Source organism: Cavia porcellus, unplaced genomic scaffold (genome assembly GCF_034190915.1).
Source record: "Cavia porcellus strain 051 isolate PalLab524CR breed Dunkin Hartley unplaced genomic scaffold, mCavPor4.1 scaffold_32, whole genome shotgun sequence".
Taxonomy (NCBI): Eukaryota; Metazoa; Chordata; class Mammalia; order Rodentia; family Caviidae; genus Cavia; species Cavia porcellus.
This window is the reverse complement of record NW_026947515.1, coordinates 29,454,416-29,477,969: the sequence shown is the minus strand read 5'-3', so window position 1 is coordinate 29,477,969 and position 23,554 is coordinate 29,454,416. Positions and strand designations below refer to the sequence as shown.

Genomic DNA, 23,554 nt, shown 5'->3' with positions numbered 1-23,554 from the left:
CTTCAAAGCCTCTATGTGTGTGCCTGCCAGGCATGTCTGCCCCCTCTGGAGGACACATTTTCTTCTGAACGTGCCGTCCAGCAGACAAGCAACAACAAATCTCTGGGGACAGGACCAGCACATGCTGTGCCTGGCAGAGGAGTGTCACTAAGAAGTATTCAAGAGCGGGAGGACCCAGAGATGGCCTGCTCGGAGTCAGGACAGTTGAGAAGGCTGGGTGAGCTGGCCACAGGACATAGGACTGTGGGGCTCTGGGCCGGATGTGACTCAGAGGGCAGGTTGGGGATGTTGCCGGGGCAGAAGCAAGTTGGGCGACCCTTGTGCCTGCTCAGAGCAAAGAAAGATGAGGGAGGAAGACCTCAGCCCTGTGGGCAGCAGTCCATGGGGGTCACTGACCAGAACCTAGGAGAGCTGGATTCCCTGGAGCCGCTCCAGCTTGTCTCCCAGGCTCACAGAAACTAAGGACGTCGCAGGCTTTACAGCATCATTTTCTGATCAACCACTTGAATGAGAAGCAGGGTGACTCTGAGAACAAAGATCACCACGAATGTCTGAACCTTTGGGGGACTCTAGGTCAGAATCAGGCTGCTGCCCATTTTCTTTGCAAAAGTGGCTTCTGGCATCCTCGGAGCAGGGCCCTCTAGGCTCAGGTGTGCTGTGGGCCTCTGTTGACCAGCAGTGTGAGTGGTGGACTGGTACCAGTCCTTCTCCCAAGGCCCTACACTTGGGGTGAAGCTAGACAGTGGAGGGGGGGCACCTGTAAAGCAATCACAAGTAGCTTCTGACCACCTGCTAAGGCCAGCTGCCTGTGTGGTCAGGAAACAGTTTGAGGCACCGAGGCACGGTGCCAGATTGTCTGCCAGCAGTACCGACTACCGCTCTCATGTTTTTCAGCCCAACGGAGACTTCTAGAACTTTCAGTCCTCCTCAGCCTTGCAGGTGAGGACAGCATGGTCCCAGCTGGCTCAAAGGGATGTAAGGGCAGCACAATGGAGGACTCTGGGAGGAGCTGGCATGTCCGCTCTCAGCAAGCAGCCTGTGTGCAGGAGCTGGGGGTGGTACAAGCCACCCTGCCCAGGGCCAGCCAGGGGCACTAACATCCGGTCCTCAGACTTCAGGAGCATCTTCCTACAGAGCTTCCTGCCATTCACGCTACAGCTCCCATAGAAGGTAGGGACAGAGAAGCCGCGGTCAAGGACTGGTCTGAGCTGGACAGCCTGCACAGACGTGGTGACCAAGGTCTTCAGTCAGGGATGTAGATCCTGGCTTCCCAGGCTGCCTTCGGAGCGTTGGGGGACAGTGGGAAGCCCCCCACCCCAGCATGACAGATGCCTGTTTGGCCTGGGGGTGGGAGCATGGGTGTGTCTGTGGGCGCTGGCCCTTCCCTGGCCCAGCACTGAGGGAAGGGCAGCTGTCACCAGAGAAGAGACTCTCCCTCAGCAGGTGTCCTATGTATAGCAGCAGGGCACTCCTGAATCGCTGAGACAGCGTATCAGACCGTGGGCAGCAGACCAGGTAAGGTCAGAAGGTAACAGGACCTGGTCCACCACCCAGGACCCTGATCCTGAGCCCAGCCTTATCCCCCCAACTCTGATACTCACCGGGCCACTGCACAACCAGCGGACCACCCGCACTGATGCTGCAGTTGGGTGGTAGGCCCGTCCCCAGCTGCTTGCCAGTGTCACCCTTTGATTGTAGCCAAAGCAACAGGGGCAGAAGACAGGCAGAGGCCAGGCCAACCCCACACCCAGAAGCAAGGGCAGTGACGGGTCAGACAAGCAGAACCACAGACTCCAGGCTGAAGGAAGGAGACCCATGAGCCCAAGGAGGGAACGGCTGTTAAGAAGGCCCAAAGCAAGGACCAGAAGGCCAGGTTCTGTCCAGAGCCACTGCAGATGCGAATGGGCATGGGAAGACCAGGGCAACTTACTAACTAGTCAAGGCGGCTCAAAATCGGGCCACTTCCACACTGGCACTGCAAGGAAACACAAGGCTGGTTGGTGGAGCCGGGCTTGGGGGAGAGAGTCAGTACTCTGCAGGGAGGCTAGGTCAGCAGGCTGCCAACCGGGACCCGGAGCACGGTGTCCTGGGCCACTGCTTCGGTGCGGGACCCCCCTGGTGTTATCTGCAAGCAAGGTGGAGACAGGTGGGCCCACACGGCCTGCAAGTCCAGGTCGGGCCGGCCACGCTCCGGAGCTCTGCAAGCAGCCTGAGGGCCCTGGGGAAACTGAGCGTGGGCCGCAGTTGGGGAGCACAGGGATCCGCCTTTCACTCAGCCCCGGCCTACACTGGGAACTGGAAGGAGGCTCCCGACCCAGCTGGATGCAATAAATAAAACTTTTATTCAAACAGTTAACTGCAGTACAGGGCACAATTCAGGTTTAAAAAAGAAAAAAAGAAAAAGGCAAGGAGAAAGGAAAAAAGTATTTTCGGCACTACATCTTCATACGCGTTTCGCTGCTTTGTGTCTACATTCATCCATTGCGCATGGGATCCCCTGGATTTGAAATCTGTTTAGCAAAGTGAGAACACACAGAAGGTTCTTTACACAGGTCCAGGCTCTGGCTATGATTTCCTTAAATATAAAACGGTCGGTCTGTGCCCGAGCCACCGCTCACCACGCTACCAGGCCGCGTCCCGGTTCTCGGCAGGCAGGCGCGCAAGCGTGCGCTAAACCGTAGCAGAGGCACATCCATAGCTTCGTGAGGGCTCCACTGGCCGCAGGCCTCCCCGGCTGCGCCCCAGCCCAGCTGCCCAGAATTCAGGGTGAAGAGACAAAGCCAGTAGCCACTGAGTCCAGTGTGCTTGTTTCTACAGTCACCAAGACACACAGAAAGACGAGAGCGTTTGGGAGAACCCGGGCCAGGCCTGCCTGCCCCCCGGGGGGAGGCGTGGGGCCAGCCCAGCTAGGCTGGGGCACCCTGCCCCTGTGGCCCAGCAGCCACGGGCAGTCACAACTTCCTTGCAAGGCTGGTTAAAGAAATGATTTCCAAAACGTGGGGGTGGGGTGGTCTCTGGAGGTCTTTGGAATGTCCGCGTGTGGCCGGGCAGGGCTGCTCCCGACCCCCGCCTGCCAGCGCACTTGTGAGGTAACACCACTCCCGCCCTATGTACACCTGTCCAGCAGTGTCACCGAGGAAAGCGGCCCAGGGCCCGGCCCAGTGGGCCAAGTAGGCCCAGGCATGGGCTGCAGCCTCCCTCACAGGAGTGGCCAGCTTCCTCGGGAGGCCCCCCGGGGCTTGTCATGAGCCCCTTTTTCTCCACGTGGCCCTTGGAAGGGGTCTGACCCGCTTCCGTCCTAGAAGACGTGAGGGTGCCGGGGTCAGATGCAGAGTAACAGTACGTACACCAGAGTCCATGCATATCTGTTTTTGTTTTTCAGGAAAAAGTCCTTTTCCTGTTTTTGACTTTTTTTTTTTTTTTAAGATTTTTTTTTTTCTTCAAACTCTAAACCTGGCCCACAGGGAGCCTTAGAAAAGGGGTGTGCGTCGCAAATACCTCGGGCCGGGGCAGAGCCTGGCAGGCCCCACCTGGCACTTTCTGTTTGAGGCTGGGGACACATGGGGGCGGGGGGGGGGGTGAGCACAGGGGGCGCAGGGAGCAGCACCATGGACCCTGGGGGATCACAGAGTCTGGGGTCACCAACCAAAAGGCAGGGGCAGGGAGGGAAGAAAACAATCCAAGAACAAACCCAACGAGAGCTGAGGAGGGAAATGGGGAGCTCTTCAGAGCAGCCGCGGCGGTCAGCGTCCTCACACTGTGGACACCAGTGTGCCACTGCCGCTGTGAAACAAAGCACAGGACAGCTGCCAGGTGCCCTTGGCCAGCCGCGGGCTGCCTGGCCTCGAGCAGGGGGATGGAGAAGCCAGGGCAGGGTCCAGGCTGGGACATGGACAGCAGTGGCCCTACCCGGCTCTAGGTAGGCAAGACCCAGAGGCAGTGAGCAGCCCTCCCCAACCCTGTCCTTGCCAGTGCAGGTGGACAAGTGGCCAGAATGCCAGAAAAGAGCACCACGGCCAAGTGGGTTTCTGAGCACAGCAAGAAAGAATGGAGCCCCAGGAGGAAGAACTACCATCTGTCTTCTCGGCCCCAAGATAGGCGCTACCCCAACCAAGTCCCTGGTACCCCAGCCCACGGTCCCAAAGATGAATCCAAAGTCCCTTACCTGCTCACAGACCGTGCTCCGTAGTCCTCCAGACCCTAGAATGAGGGTGCAGAAGTCAGGCTGGGACCCAAGGGACCTGTACCCCCACCCTGTGTCCTTGTACCCTCCACAGGGATAACCCTGGAGTTCAGACAGGCTCCCCCAGCTTCTTCACTTCTCCTCTGGCCACAGCAATTGGGGGCTCTCCAGAAGCCCTGATTCCCCATGGTGACCCCAAATTGACTGGGCCACTGGCATCTAGCCAGTAGCTGAGTGGATGATGTGAGCTCCAGGTCACCTCATCACCCGTTAGCACACACCTCCCATGCTGTGGGGCTCCTCAAGAGCTGAGGTCTGCAGGGCACCCTCCACTCACACGGGGTGAAAAAGGAAGGACGGCCTCGGCAGGCGGAGGATGCCAGCCTTGGGCCAGGACCTTACACAGACAGGCAGCAGGGGGGCGGGGCATGGAGGAGGCTGCAGGAGGCTGACTACTACAGGCCTGCCTCACATAAGCCTGGGCCAGCCCCGGGCCCCAAGTTCTCCTAACCCCCAGAGCCTGCTGCAGCTTCTAGGCCAGATCCTCCACCGAATCCTCCACCAGCCTGGCTGGCCCCAGGGCACTGAGGTTCACATCTCCCGGCTCTCCCTGCCTTGAACCGGAGCCAGATACCGCAGTGAGTGAGAGGGACCTCCCAGCCCAGTAACTGGCCTAGGCCAGTTCCTGGTTCCACCCAAGGGGATGGACCTCCCTCTGCTGCGAACATGTTCCGAGCTCCACAAGGTTCTCACCAAGGGGTGGCTACGCCAGCACCATCAGGATCCCCCTCCACACCTGCCTCCTACCACTCATTCCGACTGCCACACTCTCCACAGAGGAATGGGGCCACAGCCTGAAAGGCACCTCGTACCTCCAGTGTAACTTCCTGCAGAGCCTCAAGTCCTGTCGCTGAGGTTCCGCAGGCATTGGGACATAATGATGGCACCCCCAGAATGCCTAAGACTTGGTAACGGGTGGTTCCTTCTCAAACCCTAGCCTCGCCCAAGGACTGCACCCAGAGAAAAACCATCTTCCTACACCTGACCTGCAGGCCCTGGTAGACTTACTTCCTCCAACCACAACATCTGGCACAAGAGCCCCAGAATGGCAGGGGCCTCTCTGGACAGAGCCGGGTGGGACTGTGTGAACTGCACTCCAAAACTCAAACCCTACCCAGTCCAGACAGAGATGCAGGGCACCCGAGGACCTATGCTGAGGCTGAGGAACACGCCTCCACCAGTTGCCTCTGGCCTGCCGGATGAGATGGCCAGGCCCCCATGTCACACTGACTAGATGGTGCTGGGCAGCTGGAACTCACGTGCCGGAGGCCCACAGCTGGCAGGGAAGGAGCCTCTAGAAACCAATTCCCTGACCCCCAGGCTCCTTACAAGCAGTGATGGGTACACAAGGACAACCTCTAGGCCAGCTGTGCCCCAGCCCTGCTGTCACACCTTAGAGGTAGCGAGCAGACCAAGGCTGGCATGGGCCACTGTGGGGGGACAGGGACTCAACACTGACCCACAGGCATTCATGTGGCCCAAGTCCCAAACTAAACCCTTCTCCCAGGCCCGTCTGGCAGGACAACCGTCTCCACTCAGGGTCCCTGCTAAGAGCCCAGAACTCACCTGGGAGAAGGCAGGCACGGCCACACTGTAGGGCCTCTGCTTGAAGGTGCCAGCTGTCTGGTTGGAGAAGGCCCGGGAGGATGTGCTGTAGTCAGGAGGTGGAATGGCCAGGTCGTCCTTGTCCAAGAGGTTGCCTGTGCTGCTGCTCTTGCCCTGCTGTAGGCTATGGGGACGTGGGGCTCAGGGGCTGACCAGATAGCCCATAGGCTTTCTGGCCTCTGTGCCTCCACCAGGTCCAGGCACCCATGGTGCCCATAGATGGTAGAGGAGGGACTGAGTCCTGCAGTGACTTCCCAACCTGCCTGGGTTCACTCACTCCCACTAGGACCAGCTGAGTCCCCAAGTGCCAGATGACCTCAAGATCTATATGAGAGGGCTGTGTCCCCATACACCCTATTCCCAGGAGACAGGCAGCAGAGGTGTACCCTGCCACAACAGGCCACTACACACAGCACTGACCTCCAGAGCTCCTCTGGATGCCACAGCAGCCCTCTGACCTCAACTGTGCAGCTGGGCAGAGGAGGAACCTGGAAACACATCCCACTCACCTCATGTGCAACCTGTCACTGCCGTCACTGTCCAGGACCCGGGTGTAGGAGAAAGGAAACCAGCCTCTCCTGGAAGAGAAGCTCCAGGTCACCACTCCACCCATAGGCCCAGGCAGACAAGTGGGTGGCATCCTGTCCCCACCCCCAGACCCAAGTCCTTCCAGTTCTGCAGCCTGGCTGCACCCACCTGTGGAGGGACAGGTGCCCTGCTCTGGGGAAACCAGGGAGCTGAGCCAAGTGGACACAGACTAGCCCTGCCCGCTGAAGCTGTGGCTGTGATTACTTCCACCGTAAGGTGGGGCCCAGGCAGAGCTATGCACTACCTGCCATGCACCCCTGACCCCTTTGAGTTGTGGCTCCGAAACTAGAAGGGCCACTGGAAGTGGGTGGGGGCCTCTAATTTTAGGGCCCTCCCTGACCTGTAGCTACCACTGGGCATTGAGCCAGCGCAAGTATGGCTTAGAGCAGTGATGGTGAACCTTTTAGAGCATTGAATGATGATAAAAAGTCAGCTGCGATATGTATGCCACAGGTTTGCCACCACTGGTCTAGGCCCCGGCTCTTGTTTATCTTCCCCCAAGGACACTGTTTCTTTCTTCTCTTGCCCAAAGACACATGGACAAAAAAACTTTCTGAGAAGAGGAAGCCCCAGATGCAGCAGAGACAAGATCCTGGCACAGCCTGTGTGTGACAGGCATGGCCCTGTGACTTGGTAATGAAACTGAGAGCCAGTCAGACCCACAGGAGGGATGAGGTACACGAAGGCTACAGTGTCCGTCAGGCCGAATCCAACACTGCCATCTACCACCTGGGAAGTCAAGGACCTGTTCACGGGGAAGTGGCCAGGTCTTTACGGCACATAAGCAGTTGGGCTGCCACACTGTGTCAAAGCAAGGGGTGCAGCAAGGCCACAGTGGCATGGGTCACGCTCATCCTAGGAGAAGCTATAACCTGGTCATCAGGCAAATGAACCCAGCGTGGATCGAGCATCTGAGTGCCACTGCCCCTGCAAGCCCAGTAACAGGCTGGGACCCAGGACCCGCACCCCTCTGACTGATACTCACATCTTGGTCTTCTCACTCTCTCCATAGTGCCAGCCGTCCCGGGCCTCTGGTACCAGCAGGGTGATGAGGTCGCCCTCCTTAAAACTCAACAGGGTGCTGTTGTCGCCAGCCGCGTGGGAGAAAATGGCCTTCACCCTCATGCGGCCGTTCCGCTCCAGGCCAGCTGCCATGGAGCTTGAGCGTGGCAAAGTCTTGTTCTCTGCTGCTGGGACAACAGGGGTGGGCTTGAGGGGATGGGTGGTGGGCAGATGGGACCCAGAGTAGAGGCAGGGAGCCTGGATGCAAATGGTGATGGCACCCCAGACTGGACCCCGGGCAGGATAGGAAGCACTGGCTCATAGTTAGCTGCAACCCTCCCATGCCTATCAGTCTGCCCTGGTCATAGCTTGAGCCAGCCTGTGAGCAGTCAGGTCACTCACCACGTTGCATCTGCAGCCCAATGACACCATGCCCACCCATGCGTGCAAACACACACAGGCAGACATGCACAGTAAACATGCAAATGCATAACCCACACAGCACACAAGTGTGCATGATACCCCCACAAATGCACCTGCATGAGCACAGTTGCACATGTAACTGTGCATGCTGTCCATACACATAACATCCCCAAGCACTAGACATACAAGCTTTCCCAAGCCCAAGGCTCTCCCAGGCCTCTACATAGGAGTGAGGCAGTATGAGAGGCCTGGGGAGGCGTAGGATGGAGGGGACCAAGTCCAACACCCACAGGCCCTTACTGGTGGCGTAGCTGTTCTTCGGGGTCACGCTCTTGCGCACGGGGAGAGTGTTGGAATAGGAGTCACTCAGCTTGCTCTGAGACTGCGGGGGAGACAGGGATTTGGGCTGGGCAGCCTTGCGGTCAGCCCAGGGGTTGTAGTCCTCGCTGTCCGGGCCTGCGACGCCATTCATCATGGGCACATTCTCCTGAGCAGACATCCGCTGGAGAGAAGAGGAGGCAGGGGCAGGGCGTCGCTGGGGGGCCGGCTTGGGAGAGAACACTCCAGGGGGGCCCTGGGCTTGGCACACTGGGCTGGCCCTGGGAGAACAAGCGGCTGGACATACCACCTCCCACCAAATGGGGTCACTCCCATACCCATGAGCTTCTGGAGGCCCAGGACTCACCCCTACAAATGGTGCCAGCTCAGGGGGAACTGGCAGGGGCTTGGCTCCAGGAATGGGGTCCGAGATGACCAGGTTGGACTTGGAAGCTGACAGGGAGCTGGGGAGGATGGAGCCATTGCTGCTGGCCACCTGCTGCATGAGCTGAACAGCACGGTCTGGGATCTTGTTGGGGTCGGCACAGGCCTGCTGCCACAATGGCAGCTTCTGGGCCAGCAGTTCTTTGCCCTGCAGGAAAGGAGGAGCAGGAAAGTGGGAGTTAGGGGTGTCTGAAGCATTCCTGTAGTGAGCGAGCGGAGTCCAGCCTCCCCAACACAGTTGCCTTGTGTGTGTGCTCTGTGCATGGCAGAGCTACTCTTCACGGGGCAACTGCAGCGAAGCAGCCCATCTGTGAGCCCCTGACCCACCCACAAAAGGCACAGTGTATGGTGCTATGCTGTCTCACATAGGGTGAGGTCACCCTGAGACTCCCACAGTCAGACACGATGGGAAACCCCTCTGTGGGCAAGCCACACCACAGTAAGGCAGAGCCACCAGGGGGCTAGGAGAGGAAGTCACGCTGGGGAAGATGGCCATTGGCAGACGACAAAGTCAAGGCCACTGGTCCTGTCCAACCACAGAGATTGGGAGCCTGCCTGAGACAGTCAGGCTATACTCGAGCAGAGACAATGGACAAAGGATGAGGAAGCCACAGTGTGGCAATGACGCCTACTGTAGGGTGCTCCAGGGGTAGCTGTGCTTGGGACCTGGGCACCAGCAGAAAGCCCCCAGCCCTGGCTATCAGGCCAAGTGGACTATAAGGGCTACACTGTGGTGGAGAATCTGCAGCTCCCCCTACCCTTCCTCAGGTGGCTGTGGCTGCAGGCCAAGGGCACGACTCTCAGCCAGCTGCTGCCACCACACCAGGTCTGCGCTCTCCTCCCAGACTGCATCACTGGGCCTAGCCACCACTAGAGGGCACAGCCACCTGCTGTTAGCTACAGAGTGGAGGCCATGTGTGCAGGCAGGAGGCCTGCTCTGAGCTAGCTGTAGGACAGCAGTTCACCCAGCAGGGACTTCAAAGGTACAGAGGGAGAGAAGGCGTGATCAGTAATGCCCCCACCAGGTACAGACACCATTGCCATCTTGTCCTGGTTCTGCTCCTGCCCATAGCCAGAGCAGGCCTATGAAAGTGAAAGGCTGTGGGGAGGCGGGCATGTGTCTCTTTGGTGCCCCAGGCTACAGGTACCAGAGCAGTAGTTTCAGTCCTGTGTGTGCACGCAGGAGCACACCTGTGAGTGGGGGGAGGGCCGTGTCCACGAGCACCCTGCTGATTCCTGATCTTCATTTGGAAAGGATACAACCAGGGCCTTCTTGGCCAGCTCAGCTGCCAAACCACATCTTCTAAGTTTTGGAAATGTTCCAGGGACACAGTCTGACCCCAGCTCAGGTCCAGTGTATGGACTACGATTGAACAGGGGCCCCACGCCACCTGCTTATAGCAGGAAGCCTGTGGTCTGGGCGCCCACTCCAGCCATCTACCATTCTAGGCCTCTTGACTCTAGGCTCCCAAAGGGGAAGCCCAGCAGGGCCTCTGCCGAGGAGCTCACCTCATGGGGAACTGTGACCACCGCTCAGCAAGACAGCCGGACACTGGGACATGGAGCCTCCCAGGACAGAATTCCCCACAGAGTCAGTGGTTTGAGGATGCAGAGGTGTACATTTCACCCAGGGAGACTCGCAGGGCCATGTGGGAAGGAGCCATCTCAGAAAGCCAGAACACATAAGCGAAGGACAAGGGCAGGCTGAGAGGGCTGAGGTGGCCGGTTCCCCCAGACACAGCTAGCTGTGGCAGCTGATGACATGGCCTTGTCTTGGATGATAGGGTCCCTGGCTGGGGGCTAGAAGCCTTTGGCATGGCAGGAAAGCAGAGGCCCAGGGGACCCCATGGGGGACCTCATGGAGGGACTGTCAGAAAGAAAGAGTGAAGGCATGGAGTCGGCACTGCTGGAAACCCTGTGCCCAGTGAGGAGCACCATGTGCCGCTTCCCAGCCTGCGCCAGCCCCGGTCTCACCAAGACCTGAGTGATGGTGGTGGTCTCGGAACCTACCCTCAGGACCTCCCCAGCAGGCACATAGCACAAAGAGCCCCAGAAGTGGGGCTGGGGATTTAGCTCAGCGGCATAAGTGTCTGCTTTGCAAGCAAGCAGTCATGAGTTCGATCCCTGGTACCGATAAAAACGAAAAAGACCAAAAAAAAAAAAAAAAAAAAAAAAGAGCCCTGGAAGTTCCTGATATGGCTCTTTAGAACCCTTGTTCCTGAGATCTACCAGATCTCCTGACAAAGCCTCAGCCCCTGCAGTCTTCCAGGGGCTGGAGTGCAGAGGTTTTCACCCCTGCTTCCTCATTGCTGCCACACTGGTGGAGGGTGGGCTCTGCCCCTCATGCGTCCCCCAGTGGCCCAGCGTAGCAGCAGTAGCAGCCCAGGAACCGCCTTACCTTGGAGTGGTAGGCAGCAGAGTTCTTGGCCACGGCACACTGCTTCTCCACCAGGAAGCAGAACCTCCTGCGCTCCTCGGTGAGTGCGGTCTTATAGCCGTCTGACACGTAGTTCTCCAGCTCGCCCTGCTTGTTGCTGATGGCGTCAATGTACTGGGGAGGAAGGATATTTGGGATGAACGCTAGGAGGATACACAGGGGCTCTGGGCCACCCTGAGGATGTAGATGACAGGTATCCACTCTCACCAAGTGGAGACTGGAGATGGAATGGTGTCTGGGCTGCTCAGGAGACGCCTGAGGACCAGGTCTCTAGTGGCCACGCCCATGTGCCTGACAGTGCTGACCATGGTGGCTAGGGTTTGCTTCCTGCTGGGGTTTAGGCTGAGGGTCAGGCTCTGGGGCTCCTCCGAGAAGGGAGGATAGAAGGTGCCCAGAGACCAGGCCAGCCCTTCTATGAGGTCTCACAGTGCAAATTTTTTTTTTTTTTGGTCTTTTTTGTTTTTATCAGTACCAGGGATCGAACTCACAATTGCCTACTTGCAAGGCAGGCGCTTATGCCGCTGAGCTAAATCTGCAGCCCCATCGCAGTGCCGTTTATGAGGGACCTTGCTGGTCTTCCTGTGACACGTGATGGGCTCTCAGCTTCTGAGCCTCAGTTTGAGCATGAGACACAGGGCAGCGACAGCTGGGGACGCTGACTGAGGGGATGCTCCTGCCATAGAAAAGCCCGAGACTGTCTTGGTGTTTCTTTGCTAGGCAGGGAAAGCCCCTTGGGGACTGTCCTTCAGGAGACTGCATCTCTCCCCGGTCAGTTGAGTGCTTAAAAGGTTGAGAGGAAGATATGGCACCGAGTGGGAGTGGGGCAGGCCCCTTCCTGGAGACACGTGTGGGGGTCACACTGGAGTGAACAGGATGCACGTGGGGGAGTAGCCCTCACTGAGCCAAGACTAAAAAGTGACCCTGACCCTCAGCGCTCTGCCATGGAGCCTCCAAGGTTAGGGCTGGGGTAAATATGTGGCCAAACGCAGTGGCTTTGGAAGCCGCGTGGCCCTTGAAGGTGCCGTGGGTTCAAACCGTCAGCAAGGATATGAATGACCACCCAAATCTGCAAAGCCACAGGACCACCTCTCCAGCACACTTCAGGAGCCTGACCCTCCTGGCCTCTGACATACCTTACTCAGACTGAACTCCCTCTGGCCTGCAGCAGAGGGTGCCCCCATCCCTGGCTGGGGGGAGCTCCTGCAGAACTGCTTCCTGAAAAGGCTGTCTTCCTGCAGGAGCAGGCCTGCCTGCAAGGACGTCTACCATCTGACTCACGCTGCCTGCAGCTCTGACTCAGCGTGGGTGGGCGGTGGAGTGTGGGCGGTGGGGGCGTGAGCAGCAGGCTGTTCTCTGGGGGCCTCTCCATGCAGGGCTCAGCTGGATAGCAGGGAGGAGCCAGCTGGTGTGGGCTGGTCCCCAGTGTGGCCACCAGCCTACCATGTCTGCCTACCAGTCAGTGCAAGTGAGCCAGATTGTCCCACAGAGCCTGCTCAGCCCTGTCATGGCACACAGACTCTGTTCCCTACGTTCCCGCAGCCAGCCCCCCAGCTTCCACACTGAGCTGCATTCATTACCTCTGGGAGAGTAACTTAAGTGGGTCTCAAAATAGCAGGGTTACTACCCTTATCTCTACATGCTAGCTGGAACCACCAGGAATAGTGGCCACAGGGCCTGCCTGATGGAATCCAGGATGGCACTCAGGAGAGAGAAGTCTAAGCACCAAGTCAAAGGCTCCAGGCATCCCTAAGACGCTCTCCAGCAGCTCTGTTCCCTGCAGTGATGGCACAGCCACCATCTCTTCCTCCCCCTCCCCCTACCCCCTGCCCCTCCCCACTGCTGCAAGTACGCTTCCTCTAGTTACATAACATGTGCCTACCAGGGCCTCCCTCTCCTGCTCCCAGAACCTCCTCCTCGCAGAAGCTCCTACTCTGGTTAGTGGGAAGCAGTCATTCAGATTCACAGCACCTCTCAGGCTATGGCAGGAAGGACGCCCAGAAGCAATGGAGGAGGGGTACCCGCGCACTGTGCCCTGGGTCTGGTCTGGGCTCCTTTCCAAAGCTTCCAGGAGGGAGGGCCTGGGTGGGGCATGGCAAGGCTCATGGAGAGGGTGAGCTTGTGCCCATAGAGAGGCCCAAAGCCACACCCAGCCCTGGACTGCAGCTGCCCAGAGTTTCTCTTTGCTTGGCTGAGCTACTAGGAAACAGAAGTGGGCAGAGATGCCAGCCCCACAGTCTCCACGCAAGCTATTCTTTCACAGAACTTTGGAGAAGAGAAGGCACTACTTGGAACATTCAGTTACCCCAGGACAGCAGCATAAACCAGGACACGAGGTCCCCTGAGTTCTCTTGCCCTGAGAACAGTGCCTCCTGCACTGAGGCCTTGGAGTCGGTGCTGCCCACCTGCCCGCTGGTTTCTGGGTTTATAGGCTGCGACGCACCTTCACATCGAGCCACTGTTCCCTGGAGTGCAGTGCACTGCACTTGGCACTGGCCTCATTAGCAAGGTCTGGCAGCCTCTAGGGCAAGGAGAGAGTGGTATTTAAGGTTTCTCCTTAGGAGCCAGAAAGGTTGAGAACCCCGCAGGTCGCACCCCAGAGCCCAGTGAAGGGAGAGCAGACAGCCTGACTGCAGGTGCCCCAACTTCTGAAGGTGTCCGTTCTCTGAGCCACCACTGGACAGCCAGTCCAGGCAGGGGTCATGAGAACCAGGACAGAGCCTCCAGGCCCTGAGTGTCTCAGTGGCCCTGGGCTTCCCTGCCTGCCAAGTCTTCTGGTGACATGAGACTGCCACATTGTCCAGGAACAAGAGCTGACCATCCTGACTCCCTTAGCAGGTTGCTGACTCCTCACAGAGAAAGGTCACAATTTCTCCGGGCAGGTCCTGGAAATCTGTGCCAAGTGAGACATGTCACCCCATGAAGGGGACAGTAAGGGACACAGAGTAAGGAGGTGTCGGCCAACCCCGTGGGTGCTGGGTAGACAGGGGTGCCCATGAGGGCAGGGGTGTCTGAGCTTTCTGAAGAATGCAGAGCACAACGTGAGCCCTACACCTTGACAGCATGGAACAAGCCAGCCGAAATGGCACTGAGCTTGTCGCCGCCCGCGCTGCCTCAGCTCCTTGCTTAGCTGGGTGCTATGGTGACGGCACTATAGAAACACCCAGCTGAAAGCATTTAAGACCCACAAAAATGCTCCACTTAGTCACCCTGGGCTGCACAGCCCTGTAATCCGAGAAGACAGAAGTGATTGTGGAGAGGAGAGCAAGCGTGTGTTTCCTCTTCTCCCCCAGCAAGGTGTGACTCAGAGCAGGGAGAGGTGTTCTAGAAAAATCCGAAGCCACTGCAGTTCACCTTGTCCCACAACGCTTCAGCTTTCCCTGTTTCTCAGATGCTTGGGCTGCTCCTGGAGCTCCCCTGCAGCTAGAAATCTCACTCTCTGCCATCCCTGGGAACAAGGGCTCCCTGGGGGACAGCTTAGACCCCATTAGCCGGGCTGTGTGCAAGTGGAAACAAAAGCTGGTCGCCTGTGTTGCCCGGAGCCACTGAGAACTGCCGGCCCACTGCGCCCATGCGCTTCCCTGAGGCCTGCTGCCCAGGCCGCCTGGTATGGTAGGCCCGAGAACCCACACAGCCTGGGGCCTCCGGGCCAGAGGATCACAAGCCCTTTAAATCTCCCAAATACAAGAGCTCAGGCAAGTGCGGGGCCAGGGCAGTGCAGAGGAGCCAGCCAGCCTCCTTGCCCCAAGAGGAATCTCGGTATTCCTAGAAGGTCCTGTGCTGAAAGTTAATCCCCCAAATCTTCTGCCAATGATCTTTGGTGGCATGGGCCAAGGAGTGCCTTTGGGAGGTATTCAAGTTAGATAGGTGATGAGGGTGGGACCCAAGGAGGATTCAGTGGCTTTGTAAGAAGAGGGACCCAAGGTAGCACACTGGCTTGCTCTGCCAGATGACACTGTTGAGAAGCCCTCATCAGGTACAAGCACCAGGCACTTGGACTCTAAGCCTCCAGAACTGGCTCAAGAACTAAATAAACCTCCATCCTTTAAAAACAACCCCATCTCAGGTGTTTAGCTACAGCAACAGGAAATGTTCTAAGGCAAATGTGTTACAGCAACATCCTTAGGCAGAGAGCATCCTCTAGCAGGCTGCAGGGATCCTCACGTCCTGGGTCCCCATGTACTTGGGGAAGGCCTCAGAGTTTGCATCAGATTGGCAAGGGGTAGCTCCGAGCAACAGGTTCTAAAAGCCCCACATCCTGCCCAGCACATGTCCTGAAGCCCCCATACCCCAGATTTCCACAAGCCCAAAGGCATGAAAGGAAGCTAGGCCACTTCTGTCCACCCCAGGGGACTTACCATCCAGTAAAGGCTGAAGCCCCAAGGACCAAGCCGGTCCCAATGGCTAAGTGAGGTGGAGGCTCTGATTCTGATTGGCCCAGCCCTGGGGCACAGGGCACAGCACCCTGTCCCCAGTCATCCAGCTGCCTGGGCATGCAGAGGTCCAAACGTCTGCGAGGACTTGGTCTCTGGCAGCTTGTACTCCCGCTCCTTCTTGGCGAGGCCTCCTGGCTTTCAGCCAAGAAGAAGGTGGGGTCTGCCTGGTTCCCAGGGTCTGTCCACGCTGACAGGGAGAGCTCTGCCCAAGCCAAGGCTGGCTCGGCAGCCTGCAGCTCCTCACACTCAGAGACAAGGCTCCCAGCCTCTGCTATTATCTTCTCTGAGGATCTAAACTATGGCTATTTCATCTTTGCTTTGTTAATTATACAGCCCCTTAAATAGAATCAATCTCTCCCCTCTCAGACCATAGTCTGGGTGTTTGGGCTGAGAACACAGAGGGGTAATGAGCTCACTGAAGACCCTGGAGGGGCCAAGGCCATCTGACCACCTCTGTCACAGTGACCAGGGAAGTGGAGTCGTTTCCCAGCACAGGAGCACCTCTTCCCGAAGTCCTCTAGAACAGGCACCTGCCTAGGACACAGAAGGGCTCCCTCTCCCCACACCAGCACCTATGTCCTTCCTCTCTGAGGAGACAGGTGCAGATAGCGGGCAGGGACCCTGGCTCTCCCTGTAGCATCCAGTATCTTTTCAGTCTTGATCCAGGGAGGCCTCGGGGTGGGGGAGGTACAGGCCTGTGTCCCTGCAGCAGGCCCATGGAAAGGTCAGTGGACACATGGGCTGGGCTGCCCAGATGCCTGGTAGGCTAGGCAGAGCCATTCTGGGCCTCTCTGCAATCTGCTCTAGGGCTAGCAGGCCCCACCTCTGCCCAGCAAGATTCTGAGTGGGGTGGGGCTGCCTGTCTGCCTCCAGCTGTTTCTCTCCAGGCTCTCCCAAGGCCTTTGGTGTCCCAACACTGAGATCTCACTTGCTCTTCCTGGAGTCTGCACACAGGTCAAGAAAGACAAACTGCTTCCCCTGACTCCAACCCACCTCTCAGCAGCACACACTGCCAAGCACAGCATGGATAGCGGGTTCCTATGGGCATGTGGCCTCTTGGCCTGGTACAATCCAGGCTGCTCTACTCCAGAGAGGAGAGCAAGGGCCAGAGCCAGGGAGCATGGTGTCACAGAGTCACAGAACAGGAGCAGAAAAGCAGGTCTCACGTGGCACAGGACTGTCACGCTCGGGAAGGCCTCCTACCTGTGCTCGGTCTCCTGAGACTAAGGCTGGGAGAGGGGTCAAATGGGACAAAAATGAAACCAGGAGAAATCCAGCCCCAAGGACTTGCAGAGGGGAATAGTGTCTACAACTCACTTGGCTTCTCCCAGCAGGGCTCTGAGTGCTAGGCATAAGGAACCTTCTGCCTGCCCTGACCCTTAGCTAGGAGCCCTGGGACACCAGCTGGCCAGGGAAGACTTTGGTTAGAATCACCCAGGACTCAGAACACAGTACTGGGACAGCCCAGCTACTGGGACAGTCAGCAGCAGATGTGGGCAAGGAAACCCTGAGAGGAGGAAAGCCTAGCCAGGTGAGGAAGCAGCTCTGGCAGGCACCAAAGCCGTGCAGCAGGAGGAAGAAACACCGTGGCATGGGAGTGGCCTGCCTCATCCCACAGTGGGCAGCTCAGTGCAATGCCTCCATCCCTGGGTGGCCACACAGCCATGTGGCTGCCTCCTGTGGGCAGAGCTGCTGAGGAAAAAGGAACGGGGTGGCTGTTAAATCACGGTCCTCTCTGCCTCCCACCTGGACTCCAAGTGCATGCAGGCAAATGCCTGTCCCCGCGAGAAGGATACAGGCTGGGTGCATTCGAGGCTGAAGTGGCCCCTTTGCTCTGGAGCTGGGCACAGAGACGCCACTGTGTTCCTACAGAAGGGTCCTGCAGGTTCCGTGGAGACAGGCTCCTCCCTGGTGCCTGGACGGTGACTGAATGGGGACTGAACGCTGGTGGGGGGAGGGTGCAGCCCTCGGGTCATGAGGGTGCCCTTGGGTACATCCCTCCTTTTATATAAAACTCTTTGTCCCAGTTAGTGGCCCCAATGCTTCTATGTTCCTGTTCCCTGACCTATAATTAAATTAGTTCTTTCTATGGAAATTGCAGCCCACAGCCTGGGCAGGCTCAGGACAGTCCCAAGCCTGAGTGGCTGTCATGAAGACCCAGGATGACGATCTCATCCCTTTCTCTCTCCCGGCAGGCTCTGGGTAGCCTCACTCTCCCCACAACCCTAGCAGCTGTATCTCACTCCCTGCCACACGTGTGGGTAGCAACTGTCCTCAGTGCAGTGTGGGACACAGGCCTGAACACTGTCACACATGGACTCACTTTTGGCAAGGCCTAATGGCAGAGGGGACACCGGGGAGGGCGGCATGTGCTGGGGGCCCTCTGCCAGGCAGGTGCCTCAGGGCACAGGGTTAACCCCACAAGTGTCATGGGTTCCCCGCGATGGGTCATGGCCACAGGATGTCCCTGACGAGCTCCTGTCCAGAAACCCCCAGGACACAGGGTCCAGAAGGTTGACAGGGACCGCAGCTGTGTTGGGTTCCAAATACACCAGTGATGGCAGTCACTAATTTGCAAGATAAACCATTCACCTTGTGGGTGGGGTGCATGGGACCCAAGTCTGATGATTACATCTCGAAGCCCTCCTTTCCAGCCCACTGAGCTATGCCTGAGAAGACCAGGATGGGGCAGCCTCATGCATCTCTTCCTCTAATGGTGGCAGCAAAGGTGGTCAACACTGGGGCATGGACTTTAGTAGTGATCCCAAGGTAGGACACGGTGCCAGTCATGGACTTTCACACACCCAGGATGCCCACCTTGCTGTGCATGGGCTGCGCTATGCCAAGCGCTGCTCAGCTCTGTCTGGTCAGGTGAGGAACCTTCACAGTCAGGGAAACTGAGGCTAAGAAGTATTGTGTGTTCTTGAGCCAGGGGCAACTCAGTGAGAGCCAGGTGGTGGAGATAGAGACAAGGTTGACCACTAATGACAAGGCACAAAAGAAGCCCCAGACCCAGAAAGAAAAGTCAGCATCAGATGTGGGCAAGGAAAAGCCAGGAAGCCAGAAGGCTAAGGTGCTGGGAAGAGTGGTCAGGGCCAGCTGGTCTCAGGCATCTCCAGCCAGAGGCACCCACACCTGGACACTGCTGCACCCCACACTAGTTACCACCCACCCCTCCTACTCCTGCTTACCACAGTCCCCCCACACTTCCCTCAAGCCCAGGACCCAGGAGCTGGGAGGACCAGGACCTCAGCTGGACAGGCATCACTGAACAGCCAGTCAATCAGGCCCCAGAGCCCAGCTTCTGTTCCCATCCCATCAGACTCGTGAGGATCAATACACCTGCCCACTGTTGGGATGAGGCAGGCCACTCCCATGCCACATCCAAAGCCCTGACCTTCCTGAGCTGCAGGAACCTGGCTTCACATCAGCTACAGCTGGTGCTTCAGTTCTCCAAGCATGGAGAGTCTCAGTTAAGGGTGCCAGGTTTACAGTGGGAGGGACACCTACAGGCTATCTGAATAGCCCTGCCACCAACCCCTTCAGTTCCATACTCAGCACTTTCAGTGTAGTGCCCACTGTGCCCTCACAGGTAGTCACTGGGGCAGGTGAGGGAAGCGAAGGACCCTGCCTTGCCCAAGGCACAAAGCCCACAGTGATGGAAGCAGAACTGGACACTTCTCAAATGGCCTCCATACCCAGGCCCAGGTCAGTCTGAGACCATGAAGTGATCAAAGTAACCCCGAGGGGAAGGAGGGAGCTGCATGGTCCCATGGCCCTGGCAGGCCTGGGAGACCATCGGAGAGACAGCCCTACCTATGTGCATGGAGACGGGGCAGCTGCAGGGGCAAATCCCACCTCCAGTCCACAGGGCCCAAAAGAGGGGTTGTGGCAGTTGGAGACAGGGGTATGGTCAACACTTCCTGAAGAGACTGGCTAGCATCATGGACAAGGGATAGCTTCAGGGCTGGAATTAACAAGAAGGAAAGCAGGTTGGAGATGAACTGAGGGAAGATGGGCATTTCTGGACTGGGTAAGTCATAATCAGCCCAACTGGACACTCCCACGATGGATCCTGGTGAGCTGGCCACAGTACAGGCCAGTGCATGGACCAAGGGCCTCATCCTGAGCGAGAAGAGCCTCACACAGTCATGTGACCCATGGCTGCTGAGCTGTAGATGGCAGGCATCGATATGCCAGGATAAAAGCATGGGACTGCCCATGCGCCACAGTGTAGACAAAACTCAGAACAGGTTGACTGTGCCACACTATACGCGTGACACCCACCACAGATAATGCATAGGACAGGAAACTCTCAGAGGACAGGATCGAGCTGGCACGGAGGGGGCACAGGGAAAGTAGAGGTGACTCTGGATGAGTATGAGGTTTTTAGGGTGATAAAAAATGCTCCAAATTAGGGTGATGGTTTCACAACTCCATGAAAATACTCAAAACCACTGAACTGCACACTTTACATGGCAGATTGTATAGCATGTAAACTGCATTGCAATCAGGATGCTCCCAGGTTTTAAAAAAACAAAGGTGGGCCTCAAGGACAGGGGCAGGCCCCAGCCTACCAGAGGTGGCTGGCCCCAGTGTCCCAAGACAGCAAAGGTCAGAGAAAAGAGAAAAAGACAAACACTGACACATCCGTGCTGTGCTCCTCAACCCCACAGGGCCCCAGGAAGAGCCCAGTCACGGAAAAGGCTCTCTGCCCTCAGAGCTGCCGTGGGTGTGGACGGAAACAAAACAAAGCCACAGAGCCAAAGACCCTGGACACACAAACACACGCTTCACATGGTGGTGGCAGGAACATTACTGCCACACTGCAGGGTCGTACGTGCAGAGCCCAGCAGCAGCAGTGGAGCCGGGTCCATACCTCCCGCTCCTGCTGTTTCTTATTCGGGACATGGGGTCCTCATTCTCATTCAGGGCTACTTGGCTGGCCCTGTCCTCCCCTTTGGCACAGCCCAGCTCTTCCAAGTGTCCCCCGCAGGGCTGCCTCCTGCTGGCCAGAGCCAGGGGTGGACACAGAACTTGTCCTCCTGGTCCTGGGGAAAGGCCAGAGGCACTCACTGCCACCTAGAAGGGTGGACTGCAGGCCAGATGCTAATTGCAGAGCCACACCCAGTCCTGCTCAAGGGCTCTTACAGAAGCCAGGACAGCCGAGGTTGCTGTCTCCTTTACAAACAAGATTGACCTCAAGAGTGGCAAAGTGCGTCCTGGGCTGCTCCGTGTAAAGACAGTGGCGTGTGATAGGACTGGAGGGCATAACCTAACTCTGGCCTGTCTAGCATGTGGTACTGGCAGGTTGGCAAGAGAAACCCAAAAAGCCCCCAAGGCCACGTGCCATGGTTGCCCTTGACAGGCTGGCTGGGATTACTATCGGTCTGGGGTTTGGTTCCTGGTGCCAACCAGGGGCACATAGGGAGGATTTAATCTGGATTTTTTTCTCCGGTAGCCAAGAAACTCCCAGAAGCCTTTGCTAACATCGAGGCAGGGGGCGAAGAAGCCGGCCTTCCCAACAGCTGGGAACCAGAGGTTCACTCCAGATCTCCCAGCAGAGTAGGCCCAGGGCTTGACTGAGTTGGCTTGATGGCTGGTGGGCACGTGAGGGCTCTCCCTTCACCTGTCACTACAGGGCCATGCAGCCCCAAACGGAGAAGAGGCCCCAGGTGGGGAGCAACGGAGGGCACCTGGCGCCGGGCAATCCTACCTGCAGCTCCTTGTCCGAGTACTTCTGTGGGTTTTTGCTGCCCTGGCTCTTCTTGCGAAGCTTCTTCAGCTCGGCCTGACACTTGTCCAAGGCATCTCCTTTGCTTCTCTGTTCTGTCTGGTATTTCTTCAGTGCAGCCTGCAGGTCCACAACAAAACAGGTCCGTGAGACTCACCGAAGCCGCTGAGCAGCAGCTCCCTTCCTCCACCATCCTCGGCTGTCCCTGGGCCACAGCAGGCCCTGGCGCAGGACCGCAGGAAGTGCTCAGCAGCAATCAGAGCAGGGGTCCCAGCCAAAGACCTCAGCCTTGCGAGGCCACACAGGCCTTGCTTCCCGCAGACCTGGGGAAGGAGCCTGGCTCTACTCCCTTGTGAAGTACAGTAAATACCTGCGGTAACTTGTAAACTCGGTGTGGAATACACAGCCAGGAGTGGGGGCCCATGATTTCCCCCGGCTCACGGTAATGGACAGCGAAATACAACAAGCCAGAGTGCCTGTGAGGGCTCCGGAGGGCAGCTAGGCCATGTCATGAGCTTTACAAGTGACTGAGAGTTGGGGTAACTGCACAGGGTCATAGATGGGCACCAGGAACACTCAGGCCAAGGCCCCTGCCTGGGTGGGAGGCAAAGACAGGGTGCGGACACAGGCAGAGGGAGGGTCTGAGCCCATAGGAGCCCAGGAGGTGAGCTGCAGGGTGTGCTTACACTCAGGTACCGGGAGTCCAGTTCCACCTTCTGCTCCAGCTGGGTAAGCAGCTCATTGTGAAAAGACTTCAGCTAGACACGGAGAGAAAACAGAGCACCACTGAGCTCCAGTACACCGCCTGGGAGCAGGAGCCCTGGCCTCCAGCAAGCAAAAGGGCCTAACGTCCCAAATGCTGATTAATCTGGGGAGTCCAATGTCCCAGAGGTCCCACTTCTTCCCCATCCTTTTGCCACCCTACACTGGGGTCACTTAGGCCAAGGCTGATGGAGCTGAGCTGAAGGGAATTGGAAAGATCTCCACGGCTGCCTGCGGCTCCCTGCCATACATGGGACACTGCCGGCTGGTCTTCCCTCACTGTACTGGTTCAGGGATATCGTATTTGCTGGCCTGTCTACACAGTTGAGGTCCACAGGAAATCCGACTTTCCAGCTCACCAGTGGTGGATGCTGGGTCCTCACGGGGGCTGCTGCCAGGATTTCTCTGGGATTGGTGCTCACACACCCTGCCTAGTTCAGGCCAGTTGAGACTGAAACCCTGGTTTGACCCGTGCTCTCTCCACCTAGGCCTTCCTATACTTGGGGACCCCAAGCTGCACAGCATGCCATGTGACCCCTTTCCGGAGTCCAGAGTGTGTCTCTGCCACTGTGGCCACAGGACTGTGAAGTAGCCGCATGCGGGTTCAATTTCGAAGCACTCAGCCAGATCTGATGCCCAGGCACCCTGCATTTGTTCTTCCCCACTAAAAGAGTGGGTCCTGGACTCACCATCTCTTCCAGCTGGTTCTGTATCTGCCGGTGGACTTCAGCCATTTGGAAGAGAACGTCCCCTAGGAGGGCAGGACATGAAGAAATAGCTTACACACACCAAACTGCCACCTGCCCACCACCCTGGGGCTGAGTAAGACACCAGCAGGCCATTCGGGGGCCTGTGGGCTGTGTGTGACAGGAGGTTCCACTCAGCAAGCTCTTATTGGCTGCCTGTGACCCCAGGCAGTGTAGCTCCCAGGGGCCACGGCCAAACAGAAGTGGTGTGGGAAGGAATCTGGTGAACAAAATTCTAGAATACAAAGGGTCTCAGGTCAGACCACCTGGCATCTTTGGGAGACCTTGAGTGTCTGCATGAAGCAGATGTTCAGGACCCAGGCGAGACACAGAGCTACGTACACACTTCCTCCCAGGCAGCATCTCAGGTGCATGCATGCAGGTGCCAACGACCACACACCCTAGGTGGGCCCGCACCGTTTCTCTCACTTCCACTCCAGCCAAGGCAAGGGACACAGGCCTCAGGGAGAAGAGACTGACCACACTTCCTCCTCTGCAGCTGGACAGTGAGTCAGCTCAAAATCAGTGCCGGTGAAACTGAGGCTCCCAGCAGGGAGTGTGCACCTGCTCTGTCCCTGAGACCCTCAGGGTCCCGCCCCTTTTAGGGAAATGGCCTCACGTCCTTGTCTGCAGACAGTGGGGCAAGAGCTCAGGAGTCCAGGCCAGTGTGTACTGAGTGGCCGTTTTGGGGACCCAGCCCTGAGCACGTGATGTGGACATAAACAGCAGGAGTGCCCGTCCCTGTCTCGGGTGTTGGCCATGTTCTAGTAAGCCCTGCCCTGCGTCCTGCCTGAAGGACTTTTCTCTCTGCTCCTACCT

At 57.7% G+C, this 23,554-nt stretch overlaps 1 protein-coding gene across 6 annotated transcripts in view; it reads right to left on the bottom strand.

Moving 5' to 3' along the window:
* The window catches only part of Baiap2 (BAR/IMD domain containing adaptor protein 2), a 66,465-nt gene that overhangs the window by 2,668 nt on the left and 40,243 nt on the right, over positions 1–23,554 (bottom strand). The window contains exons 4-14 of one of the 6 annotated variants that reach the window (XM_005001434.3): positions 22,679–22,740; positions 21,914–21,985; positions 21,210–21,347; positions 11,022–11,174; positions 8,547–8,771; positions 8,162–8,363; positions 7,422–7,623; positions 6,358–6,426; positions 5,810–5,972; positions 4,166–4,200; positions 1,931–1,975 (exon numbers count right to left, since the gene is read on the bottom strand). In XM_005001434.3, the coding sequence (XP_005001491.1) occupies positions 1,948–1,975; positions 4,166–4,200; positions 5,810–5,972; positions 6,358–6,426; positions 7,422–7,623; positions 8,162–8,363; positions 8,547–8,771; positions 11,022–11,174; positions 21,210–21,347; positions 21,914–21,985; positions 22,679–22,740 (1,349 nt within the window). In that variant the 3' untranslated portion in view covers positions 1,931–1,947. Of the gene's footprint in view, positions 1–1,930; positions 1,976–2,323; positions 3,784–4,165; positions 4,201–5,809; positions 5,973–6,357; positions 6,427–7,421; positions 7,624–8,161; positions 8,364–8,546; positions 8,772–11,021; positions 11,175–21,209; positions 21,348–21,913; positions 21,986–22,678; positions 22,741–23,554 lie in introns of those variants that run through there. The other 5 variants (XM_005001432.3, XM_063242316.1, XM_063242318.1 and 2 more) reach the window with 5 other exon arrangements.